This window comes from Herpailurus yagouaroundi, unplaced genomic scaffold (genome assembly GCF_014898765.1).
Source record: "Herpailurus yagouaroundi ecotype Mexico unplaced genomic scaffold, PumYag 77, whole genome shotgun sequence".
Taxonomy (NCBI): Eukaryota; Metazoa; Chordata; class Mammalia; order Carnivora; family Felidae; genus Herpailurus; species Herpailurus yagouaroundi.
Window position 1 is genome coordinate 38342494 of NW_024412388.1, and position 13816 is coordinate 38356309.

Sequence of the window (13816 nt, forward strand, 5' to 3'; positions counted from 1 at the left end):
GAACAAGGTAGGTGTGGCAGGATATAAACTCCTATCTTTTCTGTGTTGGGTTATTTCCCTGCTACTTTAAAAATCCTAGTCATTTTCTAAGGCTTATGTTCTCCAGGCCATCTAGATAGTTACCAGCTAATTTCAGTTGTCATCCCTGCCTGAAGCATATGACACCTTTAAGAATTGGGACTTCCTTTTCATCTTTGGAGCACTTCTGTCATCTATTACAGTGCGTACTTCTCTCAGTGTAATAAGTAAATGTCAGTACCGCCCCACCCCCCAAACTCAGGTCAGGAACTGTTTTTGTTTATCTCTGAACAAGCAGTTGGTGCTGTACGGATTGCATGGAACAGAGTTGACCTTCAATAATATTTGTTAAATGGGGGTGCCTGAGTGGCTCAGTTCTTTAAACATCCAACTTTGGCTCAGGTCTTGATCTAACGGCTTATAGGTTCGAGCCCCACATCTTGCTCTGTGCTGACAGCTCAGAGCCTGGAGCCTGCTTCAGATTCTATGTCTCCCTCTCTCTCTGTCCCTTCCCCGCTCACACTCTGTCTCTCCCTCTCAAAAATAAACATGAAAAAATTAATAAAAAAATATTTGTTAAATGGATGAATACTCACCAGTTCTGGTTGTCTAAGAAACTTCATATAATTAAATGAAGTGTATTCAGAGATAAATCATATACTCATAGTAACTCATAACAAAAGTTGGGTTTCCTCTTACCACTTCATTTTTTTGTTGTTGTTGTTGTTTATTTTTTATTTTTTATTTTTTTACCTCTTCATTTTGTTCCTGAATTTCTAGCTAGTTAGAAAATCTGGGAATGGGAGAAGGATATTTTTCTTAATTTCTAAAAGGGTGGCCCTTTAACACGCTAACCACCAGGGCCTCAACAATAAGCAAAAAGTGCAATTGCTCCGAGCCCACTCCCGTCAGGGTGCTTATTACGGTCACGTGCAAATTAGGACAAGGACAACATAGGGCTTCGATTTGTTTTTCTCTCACTTCATTATTTTTATCTGACTTCAAAAGTCCACTTTCTATTCTTGAGTTCTCTCAAGTTCTAGATCTTTATTTTTAACTGATTACTGGATATTTCCCTCTATCCCACCTCCACCCTCATAAAACCTGATGAGTATTTACTTTTTCCATCTTGGTTTCCTATTCTCAAGTCATTCCTTCCCATCATTCAGTGTCCAGCTCAAAGGTCACCTCTTCCAACGCTGCTCCAGGCAACCATTCTCTTTGCAGTTCTCGTATGGCATTCAACATACCCTCCCCAAACTTTTGCATCCCTGCACACAATCTCCAGTGAAAGCACTTGAAGTTCCTGAACAATCATGCTCTCCCCCATTTTCATGCTTTTGCAAGTTCTGCACCAAGCTAGAATGTCCTATTCCCATTCTTGTATTCCTACACCACAGAAGTTACAATACTGTAAATGTGGAAATACACTGTTACCTGTCTTTTTCAATAGACTCTTCACACTTGTGGGAAGACACATTAAAAAATTTTTTTTCAACATTTATTTATTTTTGGGACAGAGAGAGACAGAGCATGAACAGGGGAGGGGCAGAGAGAGGGAGACATAGAATCGGAAACAGGCTCCAGGCTCTGAGCCATCAGCCCAGAGCCTGACGCGGGGCTCGAGCTCACGAACCGCGAGATCGTGACCTGGCTGAAGCCGGACGCTTAACCGACTGCGCCACCCAGGCGCCCCGGGAAGACACATTTAAAAAACTTACAGGCTTTAAAAAATTTATACGCTTTACATGTAACACGTGCTCAATAAATATGTGACAGATGGGTGGATGAATGTTTGAATGTGTAACTAGCCTAAGATCCTAAGGTAAAATTAAAAACACACACACACACACACACAAATTGCAAAATGGCAGAGTCACTTTGGAAAACAGTTTGGCAGTTCTTCAAAACGTCAAACATAGAGTTTCCATATGACTCAGCGATTCCTTATCTAGGTTTATACTTGAGAGAAATGGAAAGATAAGTCCCCACAAAAACTTGTACACAAATATTTATACCAATGCTTTTCATAATATCCCCAAAGTGGAAATGATGAAAATGCCCATCAAATGAATGGATAAACAAAATACTGTATATCCATGCAATGATTACTATTTAATGAAGAGGAATGAAATACTGATACACATTACAACATAGATGAACCATGAAAAAATTATGCTAAGTCAAAGGAGCCAGGAACAAAATGTCACATACTGTATGATTCCATTTATATGAAATGCCGGAATAAGCATAGAGACTGAAAGCAGATTAGTGCTTGCTAGGAGTTGAGGACAGAAGGGAATGAGGAGTGACTGCTAATGGGTTCAGGATTTCTCCTGGAGTCATGAAATAGTTTACAATTAGCTGGTGCTTATAGCTGCACAACTCTGTGAATATACTAAAACCATGCAACTGTATACTTTTAAAGGGTAAATTTAATACTACATGAGTTATTTCTCAATAAAACTATTATTGGTGGGACGTGCCTGGGTGGCTCAGTTGGTTAACGGTCTGACAGCTCAGAGCCTGCAGCGCGCTTTGGATTCTGTGTGTCTCTCTCTGTCCCACCCTCACTCGTGCTCTCTCTCTCTCTCTCTCTCTCTCAAAAATAAATACGGATTACAAAAATTAAAAAATATAAAGCTATTATTGGAAAACGAACACAATAATGAGAATGTTCTATCTGCTCCAGATTTTTATTTATTTTATTTAAAAAAAATTTTTTTTTAACGTTTATTTTTGAGACAGAGAGAGACAGAGCATGAACGGGGGAGGGGCAGAGAGAGGGAGACACAGAATCTGAAACAGGCTCCAGGCTCTGAGCTGTCAGCAGAGAGCCCGATATGGGGCTCGAACTCACGGACTGCGAGATCGTGACCTGAGTCGAAGTCGGCCGCTTCGCCTGGGTGTTGACTGAGCCACCCAGGCGCCCCTGCTCCAGATTTTTAATCAGGGGCTTAATCTTTGAAGTCACAACACAACTCTGCTGCCTAGAACTTTCTTATCCTCCATTTTAATCAATTATACAATCATACAAATGTTGGAACATTTAAAAGATCTTTCTCAATTAACCCCTTCCTCACCTTATAGATAAGAAAACTGAGCTCCAAGAAGGACAAATGACTTAAACAAGGTTATGTAACTGGTAGTGGTGCCAGGGAGACCTCGCTCTCAGTCCAATCACACGTCTTTTTTTCTTAGTTGAATTGACATCTTCCTTCCTGAAACTCCCAGTTTTTTTTTTTTTTATTTAAAGAACAAAAATACATTAAAAAGAAGATCCATTTATCCTTCACATTAAGTCCTATAACTATTACTAGATTGTAAGAAATGTTTTTAAAAGGCTAAAAAAAATAAACAACTGCATCTTTCTGTTTCTTAGTGAAAAAGATAATTATTAGTATTTAAAGGTTTTACTCCTCAAAAATAATACTACATGAGAATTCATAGTAATAGAGATAGCAACAAAGATCATTCCTTCCCCCAGGAAATGGAAATAGACACTTAGTCAAAATACTACATATCTGGAAACTTGCATCTGATCCTTCAGAGAGAGGTCAAATGTAATCCATAAGAAAATGTCTTTCAGAATATCATATTCTGAAGTTCCCTCTTGGGACCCATTTTTTGTGGCCTTTGTCACAGCCAATGGCAGATATAGGTACAATAAGGTAAATTTTTATGTACTTATTCACTCAGGAGATTTTCTATGACAGTGAAATTTCCTTTGAAGTTCATATTTGTTCTTTTCACATCAAGCAGGACCCTTAAAAATTTTTTTTAAACATTAAAAATTGTTAATGTTTATTTATTTTTGAGGGAGAGAGAGAGAGAGCGAGAGAGCAGGGGAGGGGCAGAGAGAGGAGGAGACACAGAATCTGAAGCAGGCTCCAGGCTCCAACCTGTCAACATAGAGCCTGACGTGGGGCTAAAACCCATGAACTGTGAGATCATGACCTGAGCCAAGTTGGACTCTTAACCGACTGAGCCACCAAGGCACCCCCAAGCAGGGCCTTTTAAATAGAAGAATTTTTCATTTGTTTCCACACACAAAACAAAACCAAAACCAAAACATACTAAGTTCCACTGATGATATATATATATATATATATATATATATATATATATATTTTGTATTTTTAATGCATTATTCAGTGTTGACCTTCAAAAGCTCATTGTACAAAACATCATCATACAACTTACAGCCAGAGGGTTAACTCAGTGATTGTGTAGTGTGCCATTTCCCCAACTGGCGTCCACATGTAGGCTGAGGATGGCACTTTTGAAAGGGAGTGTGGGGAGCTAAGGACGCAGAATTGGAGGAGAAAGATGGCCATAATGACAGACACTGCTACACACTCAATTTAATTTAGGAAATTCTGGGCCCGCATAAACAGGCTTATGCCAGGATTTCTCAGAGCTTCTAACATGCTAGTGTTGACTATATCGACCATACAAACTAGTTTGCTCGGACAGCTCCAGTTTAGAACTGCTGTGGATTGATGTTTCAGCATCAATAGCACTGTCTTTCATTTCTGCCATCCTACCTATGGTTCTCTCAGTCGGAGAGTGTGAATACAGTGCAAAGATTTTCTTCAACTTATATGACCAAGGAAATACCTGTATCTACATTCCTATATCCATCTCTTAGAACAAGTGCACAGAACACAGTTCAGGAAAAGCTGATCCACTCCATTCTCATTTGATAGGCTGACGAAACTAGGGACAGAGAATTGAAGAGACTCAGCTACAGAACGGCAGGATGGAGCTAAAGCCTAGACTGCCTGGCCCCTTTCTCTGATACACTTTCCTACATCACAGGTTGCTATACCAGAACACTCTTAACATGAAGTTTAAATATCCCATTATTAGATAGCAAGTATTATATATTTTCTCCTAATACAAAAGCAAGTCACCCAATTTCACATGTTAATTTTTTTTAATCGTAACTATAGAATGAACCAAAGGTGCAGCCAATGAGAAAACAGTACCTCGTAGTCCACTCTCCAAGCCTGTAAGCCAAGTTCACTTATTTCCTATCCTCTGCTTTCCCTCCACTGACTCTGGCAAATATGAGGTGACCAATTTCTTCATATCTTCAAAGATTCACTGGTCTCATAGGTGTGTCTATGGGGGATAATTTTATCAACTACCAGACTTGCCAGTACAAAGTACTCTGTATAATGTTTTAATCCTATTTATGGTCCCAAGTGTGCTCTAACTAAGGATACTACTTTCTTGGGCCATTTGGTACCTATGACAACTCTAAAGAGTTTAAAATTACAACAAAATCCCTTTATTTTTTCTGAGTCTCTACTTGCTTACTAACAAAAGCTATCTTCTGATTCTGGTTGCACCACAAGATATGGCCTTAAGTGAAAATCATGCAAAGAATTCTATCTTTAAAAATCAGTTATTCACACTTTGGGTCACACATGGCCACTGCTATTTCTAGCTAACTGTTATATATTGTAGGTAACTTAGGTACTTGTTTTAGAGAAGAGGAAGTGAATGATTGTATAAACTTTAAAAATAAAGTTATTTCTTATTAGCTAAGAAGTATAAATTTTCTGCAGGGAGAAGTAAATAAAAAATACTAGTTAAAATGATGTTTAAACTCAGGAAATTCATTTCACTTCTATACAGTATATCATTTTGGTCATTATCAAGAAAAGGGAGTTAATATTAATCTTAGACAAGATAACTAATCAAACAGATGAAAATAAAATCATAAGGTGATTAAGGCAGGAGAGCATTTCCAGAGAGAATCTATTCTTGGATGTGTGGGTGGAGACAGGAGGTTACGGGGCAAAACAGCCTTTTCTCATAACCAGACTGGAAGTTGTGATGCAGTGTGGAGCTTTGACTTTTGGGACACAGCACTCTCTTCTATGATGAAGAAAAGGATTGCCTACAATCATTTACCAACTGAAGTAATGAACTTACTCACATCTAACTACTGTACTCAGAACCACCTTAAAAAAAAAAAAAGAATACAGATATTGATCACATCAAACGTTTTCATTGAGAAGTTGACACAGACACCCATATAGTTTATCATGGATGGTCTCAGAAGCTTTCCTGGGTGTGAGAAACAGAACTACAGGCCTTTTTGTATAAGTTCCTGTATATCTTGTCCATGCTGTTCTCAAAGAGGGGTCGGTGGGATTTTCCTTTATAAGACGCTGCCCTGTTGGACCAGTATTCACCATCATCCAAATGGAGAGTGTCATGTGGCCGCTGAAATGAGCTATAAAAAGGATATAAAGTATTAAAACTGGTGAAACGCAATGAGAGGTAGTATTATATAAATCAAATATTTACTGAGTACTTTACAGGTGTGTGATACTCTGGGCTATGAGAAATAAAAGACAATAAGGTCTGTGGCTTCAAAGAGTGACCTATTTGTATGAAACTATTACAATACAATAAAATGAAAATTGTGCATAAGAGACAGAGTTGCAAAGAATTCAGAGGAGAGAGATAGGTGTGGTGTGGTAAAAGTAGAGTGCAGATGCTGTGGTGTGGCCAGTCATGAGAGCACCTGGCCTCTAAAGTCAGGCACACCTAAAACTGAGGAACAGCTCAATCCTTTATAAGCTGGGGGACCTTGGGCAATTTATTTAATCATCCAGAGTCTAGGCTTCCTTTATTTTTGCAGTATTTGTTTAAAAATCAAAGATAACATGTGCAAAGTGCACAGTGCAGCACTTACTTTGCACATGGAAGTTATTAAGTATGAGGCACTAAACTACTAGGTACTTTATAGATATTTATCTAACAATCTTAGGAAATGCTGAAGTTGGTAACTGTGGAAACTAAGATTCAGTGAAGTCAAGTTACTTGCCTATGACCACTCAGCTAGTAACTGGCAGAACAGAAAGGAATATCATGTCTGTGGCCCTACGGCCCCTTCCACTATGGCATACTGCTACTGTCTTCAAGGAGGAGTAGAAAATTACCCTAAATATGAACCATTTTTGGAAAATGGAAAACAAGGTGGAAGAGTCTGTATTTGAAGTGATAAGGATCCAATCTTGAGGGTCTTGAAGAAAAAAGAATAGATAGGAAGCTATGAAATAGACCAGGACTAGGCTAGTTTTAATAAGAATAGAGAAGAAAAAAAGCCACTGTTTTCGAAGGTTTGATAGTGCTTTTTAAAACATACCAAAGTTACAATTTTACTATCATAAACATTAAATTCTGGGCTTAACATATTATTTGCTAGGAATAAAATGCTGACTTTTTCAAGGACTGAGTTTATTTTTTAATAAACAATTTACCTACTTCAATAAATTAATAAATTGTTATAGATAAGACTCTCAGGCATGTTAGAAATTGTGACATTTGTGTCATATAAAACTGTATGTTCTGGGGTGCCTGAACTGGGGCTCAGTCACTTAAGCGTCTGACTTCGGCTCAGGTCATGATTTCATGTTTCATGAGTTCGAGCCCCGCGTCAGGCTCTGTGCTGATAGCTCAGAGCCTGGAGCCTGCTTCAGATTTCGTGTCTCCCTCTCTCTCTGCCCCTCCCCCACTCATGCTCACTCTCTTTCTCTCTCAAAAATAAATAAAACATTTTAAAAAATAAAAAAAAAAATTTAAAACCTCTATGTTCTGGTTATTAAATGCCACAGATATATTTTCTTCATAGATTTGGAATCTCACTTCAAACAATTTCTTCCTTGACTTAACAGTCCAATGATGTTACTTCTATTGTCAACTGTGAAACAGGAACTCTTAGGGCTATATATCTGCAAGAGGAATTGGCTATTCTACCTGAATAGCACCAGGTTCTAACACCTGAACACGAAGTGACCACGAAAAAAGGCATGGAGTAACCGGGTTATCATTTTTGGAACTTGACATGGTGTCAGTGAGGATGTAAAGTCATGAGAACATTCACACACTTACTTTGGAAGAGTTTGGCATGACCCGATAAGGTTGAATATGCAACTTCAAGCCGGTAATACCACTCCCGGCTACCCCAGTGAAATTCTTGCACATGTGTACCATGAGACATGTGCAAACTTGTTCATAACAACACTCTTTGTCCCAAAGCTAAGAACTGGAAGCAACCTTAAATACCCATCTACATTAGAACACATGTGCATACCATGGTATTTGCATACAATGGTACAGTGTGCAGCAGAGAAAATAGGGAAAATTAATGATCTACAGCTACATGCATCAGTTGGGGTGAAACTGAAAAACCAACTGAGTGGGGGGAAAAAAGCAAATTTCGAACAATTACAGTTGTACTTACATTTATATAAAGTTTAAAACAAGAAAAATGAAACAACTTATTGCCTAAGGATAGATTCATGTGCGGTATAACTACAAAGGAAAAAAAAGAAGGATTCACAGAAAAGCTACACTAACAGTTATCTCCATGGAAAGAGAAGCAATTGGTTGGGAGCATAAGGGGGCCTTGTAGGTATGGATTGTGTTCTGTAAAGCTGGATGGTGAGTAAATGGGTATTCATTTATTATTATTACTATTATTATTCATGATGCACAAACCTTAAATATATTTCTCGGTTACAGTTACTATACAAGTTCTTAAAAATTCACTTCTGTGAACCATGACAATAGGTTTCTCTACTTCCTGATGGCTTTGCTAAAATGAAATTCCACCTCATATCTCCTAGTAACATTTACTAGGTCTTGTGAAACTTTCTTTATACTTGGTGTAAAAAATTTCATGCTGGAAAATTTTGAAAGTGATATAGTCTCTGGGATAACAAAGGCATTTTAAAACATGATTATGATTACTTCTATCTTGTCCATTCAGTTAATGAGGGGTAATTAAGACAATTTTTAATAATGTCAGTATAATATTTAAAATTTTTCAGAAGGCTTTAGCCAAGTCTTAGTGCTATTGCTTTGATACAGAGACCACATTTCTTTCATTAGCTCTGCTCAAGAAATAGTCTACCCACTGAATACAATTTCTGATTTCATACATTTTTCACCAAGCCTAATTCCTGTTGTCACTTACAACTTACTTTTTTTTTTTTTTTGACAGTTTGAGTCAAGTGATAAAGAAATCACACACACAAATATGTTACTGGAAACATTTCTGCATCTCTTGTGCCTCTGCAACTGTACCTCCCAGCCTAGGCCCCCACATTTGCCTGTGTTCCCTCAGACTATGTTAGGGGTCCCACCAGGTTTTGTTCTGTTTGCTCGGTTTTTCTTTGTTGTTGTTTATTTGTTGTTTTGTTTTGCAACAAGTCATGAGCTAATTAAAATTTCACAAAATGCAGGTCTGTCCCTTATCTCCTTGTCCACAAACATCAACTTTACCACATGCTGAAGGCCAGATAATAATGTTTTTTTCCAAGCGCTACATTGTGTTTAGCGGCCAGGCTAGCTCACTACAGAAAACCCACTCAACAGAAATTTGAATTTCCGACACACACCGCTACCTGGCTCTCAGAGGGGTAAGCAGTGGTAGGACCTGCTAACTTTAAAAATCATTGTGTAGACTATTTCTGAGATTGTAGACCAAATTCCTACCCCGATCATATATTACTATATTTAATGTTATCTGGCATAGATCTGCAACGGCGGTGGTTCCATTAGACAATACTTTTATTTTCGTGTCTCAAAGTTGCCTTAAAGTATCACCTCAGTGGCTTGCAATGAATAAATAAAATTCAGAAAGCTTTTTAGAGGCAAATGTGAACCCGATAAGGGTTTGTAAAGAAGAGCTAAAGCAGCCAAAATACACATTCTAATGCTTTTTGATCTTGTAAAATTTGGCAGGGAGTTTGTTTCTATTTAAAACTGCAAAATTTTCAATTTAGTAAACAATATTGTGATTGTATGGAGAGAATGTGGGAATTAGTTCAGTTTGGGAGTCTGAACTGCAAAACATACATATGAACACATAATAGGGCCTAATACGGTCCTCAGGTGCAAAGAGTATCAGAATCCTAAAGATGATATTTACTTCCAGACATGAAAGCATTAGCTCTCTAATGAACTATCAACATACTGAGTCAATTCTGATTTTCCATTACTGGGTACATTAATAAGTTTAAAATGTGTAAGTGACACTAAAAAGTTTTATTATAGTAGCAGGCTTTTAAAAACTATACTTCTCTATTTTACCATGAGTATCTTCAGCATTCATTCATTCGAAGCATTTAGTGAGTTCCTACTAAACTCCAAAAAGTACTGCATTAATGCTATAGTAAAATGGTTACTTTCAAAGTAGTGATGATATTTTATTAGTGGAGTGCATTTTGTTTTTATTAACTTACTCTTGCTACTTAAGTAGAAGCCCTGTATTTAATTATGACAATACTATTAAGAAAAAAAAGACAAAAAACAACAGACCAGGATAACCCAAGAACTGGGCAGTTTCAAATCCTAAGTGTTGACAGAGCCTAGTTTATATGCCAAGAACAGAAAGGTCTTAGGTAGTTTAACATGAACTAGGAGACAAAGGACATTACTAATTTTTTGCTTAGAGAAGGGTAAACTCACTTGAAACCCTGATGTTTTCTACGTCAGTATCAAATGAAGACCAAGCATATACTATTCTACACATAGTCTTCATAAAAAGTATCCATAAGGTGATATTCACTGAAAAGAAGGTCAAAGGTAAGATGGACATGCTACCCCCAAAATATTAATTCTAAGAAATAAATGGAAGGTCATGAGAATTATAAAATTTGCCATTTATACTCAGAGAACCAGTGCTGAAAGTGACTTTAGGGGCCCCTGGGTGGCTCAGTTGGTTAAGCGTCCGACTTCTCAGGTCATGATCTCACGGCCTGTGAGTTCGAGCCCCACGCCAGGCTCTGTGCTGACAGCTCAAAGCCTGGAGCCTGCTTCGGATTCTGTGTCTCCCTCTTTCTTTGCCCCTCCCCTGCTCATGCTCTGTCTCCCTCTGTCTCTCAAAACTAAATAGATGTTAAAAAAAATTAAATAAAGAAGTATACTCAAAGAAATTTATTGAAGACTAATTACTTACAGGTCACTTATTTCTCTCCATGACTAAGAATGTGTAGAAATGAGCCACTGACAACAAATAAAGTCTGACAGCTTTCACTACTATTAATTCCTCTGTTGATTCCTTATCTAGAGATGTTATTAAATATCACAATCAAAAAATGACTTTACTTAAATAATAGTTTTAGCAATGTAACTGATCACTTTAATTAAGAACCCTATCTTAATATTTGAACTATTTTTCTAAATTCAGCTCCTACTACACATCAGAAACCTTGATGGGCAGTCAAAACCAAAGATAAGTAACATGTCTGTGCCCTCAAGGAGCTCACATTTAATAAAAGAAGGCAAGATAAACACATAATGAAATGGTTATCATGAGAAAAATATTGCTAATTGAAATGAAATATATGAGAAGTAGTGGCAGCATAAGGAGAAAATGCCTAACAGTCTGCTGAGGTCATGAAAGACCTCAGAAGAGAGAAAGACTTGACCTTAGTCCTAGAGAATAAGTAGGCATTCACTAGATAAAGAAGACAGAGGTTACTCCAGGCATCATATTATATAACAGAATCAAGGCATAAAACAGCCTGGAATATCATGAAATGCCAGGCATATCTGGAGAGGTAAGAATAAAGTAAGATTTAACTGTTAGAAGTAAAACAGAATTTTGTCCTGGAGGGAATAATGAGCCTATAATGGAGGGATACAGAAGGGATTTCTACTATGAGTGGGAGATTGAATCAAGATTACTCTAAAGTCTTAGCCTCAAGTATTATTTTTTCCCAACTATTATTTTTAATAATATGTGTATAGGATACAAGTGGTCTTTATTTAAACACAAAATATAGTATTTTAAACTGATATTTTAAGTCATCCCTCTGGTTTTATGAACACAGGTTAAATTCAGTATCATTATCATGTCCATAGAGAATGTCTCACTTGTTTTTATTATTCTTTTCTGAATTCCTCCCCATACTTTGAGTAAAAAGAACTAGACATAAAGTTGATCTAATGTAGACAGAGTACAGCTGTAATACTTTAGGATATTTGCATGTTTTGCCCTGGTTAAATAAAACAATGAACATATTTTTTACTCCTAAATTTTGTCATTAAAGCTTAAACATCTGCAATTCAAGCATAATATGAAATACTACTTATTATGGCTCTCAGACCTAACTTGGGATTGCTGTTAGTGATCTATTCCATGTCATCATTCGGTCAGCAGTCCACCTATCTAACCTTATCTAGTTAAGACCATAATTACCTACTTGTTTATGAGAATGTCATAAAATCACAATTCTTACTGAAAGTTATATTTAATGTGTTACTTTCTTATGACTTATTTAAAAAATTAAATTAGTCTGCCAAGAATTGCTAGTCACAAAACCATTCTAGCTGTTTAGTAGTATTCTTTAAGGGGGTAACAAGTTGAACTCTGGGCATGCCGTGGCATCAATATTAAGTCCAATTACCAAGGTCATATTTTTGTTTTAAAAAATGAATACAGGGGCACCTGGGTGGCTCAGCCTGTTAAGCGTCTGACTTCGGCTCAGGTCATGATCTCGCAGTTCGTGGGTTTGAGCCCCACGTCGGGCTGTGTGCTGACAGCTGGGAGCCTGGAGCCTGCTTCAGATTCTGTGTCTCCTTAGCTCTCTGCCCTCCCCGACCCGTGCTCTGTCTCTCTGTCTCTCAAAAATAAACATTAAAAAAATAAACATTAAAAAAAAGTTTTTTAGATGAATACAACACTGCCCTGTCCTAATCATCAGAAACTTTTCTAGACCCCTAAGCTACAAATTTTACCCTTTGAAAAATCACATAAATATGCGGCACCCCTAATATTTCTGAATATAACAGAACTTCTAGACAAAAAGAAATTTTAAAGAAAAAGAAAAATTAAATTTCAAGTATTTAATGAAAAAGGATTTTATGATACTTGACTTAATAATACAAGATCCAATGAATTCAAATTAGATCAAGCAACATTTTCTCACTTGAAAATGAAAGCTTGTTGTTAGTTATTTAAGAGATTTTTAAGTCTGTATATTATTTAGATTTTTTTCTTCCACTTGTTGACACTAAAGATAACTTTTTGGCTATTTATTACATCTTAGTAGATGCATCAGATTAATCAGAAAGTGACCAATAGGGTAGAGATGAAAACTACCATCAAGCCTGTATTATTTAAAAACATATATTTCGGGGCGCCTGGGTGGCGCAGTCGGTTAAGCGTCCGACTTCAGCCAGGTCACGATCTCGCGGTCCGTGAGTTCGAGCCCCGCGTCAGGCTCTGGGCTGATGGCTCAGAGCCTGAAGCCTGTTTCCGATTCTGTGTCTCCCTCTCTCTCTGCCCCTCCCCCGTTCATGCTCTGTCTCTCTCTGTCCCAAAAATAAATAAACGTTGAAAAAAAAAACCATAGATTTCCCTGGTGCAGCCGCTCTGGAAAGCAGTGTGGAGGTTCCTCAGAAAATTAAAAATAGACCTACCCTATGACCCAGCAATAGCACTGCTAGGAATTTATCCAAGGGATACAGGAGTACTGATGCACAGGGGCACTTGTACCCCAATGTTCATAGCAGCACTCTCAACAATAGCCAAATTATGGAAAGAGCCTAAATGTCCATCAACTGATGAATGGATAAAGAAATTGTGGTTTATATACACAATGGAATACTACGTGGCAATGAGAAAAAATGAAATATGGCCTTTTGTAGCAACGTGGATGGAACTGGAGAGTGTGATGCTAAGTGAAATAAGCCATACAGAGAAAGACAGATACCATATGGTTTCACTCTTATGTGGATCCTGAGAAACTTAACAGGAACCCAT

General features: G+C 37.5%; 1 protein-coding gene across 2 annotated transcripts in view; it reads right to left on the reverse strand.

The window, feature by feature from the left end:
* Positions 1-4153: 4153 nt before the first annotated feature.
* SPATA6 (spermatogenesis associated 6) overlaps positions 4154-13816 on the reverse strand; it is a 152002-nt gene continuing 142339 nt past the window's right edge. For both annotated transcript variants that reach the window (XM_040470167.1, XM_040470166.1), the window contains exon 13: positions 4154-6268. In XM_040470167.1, the coding sequence (XP_040326101.1) occupies positions 6088-6268 (181 nt within the window). In that variant the 3' untranslated portion in view covers positions 4154-6087. The remainder of the gene's footprint in view (positions 6269-13816) is intronic.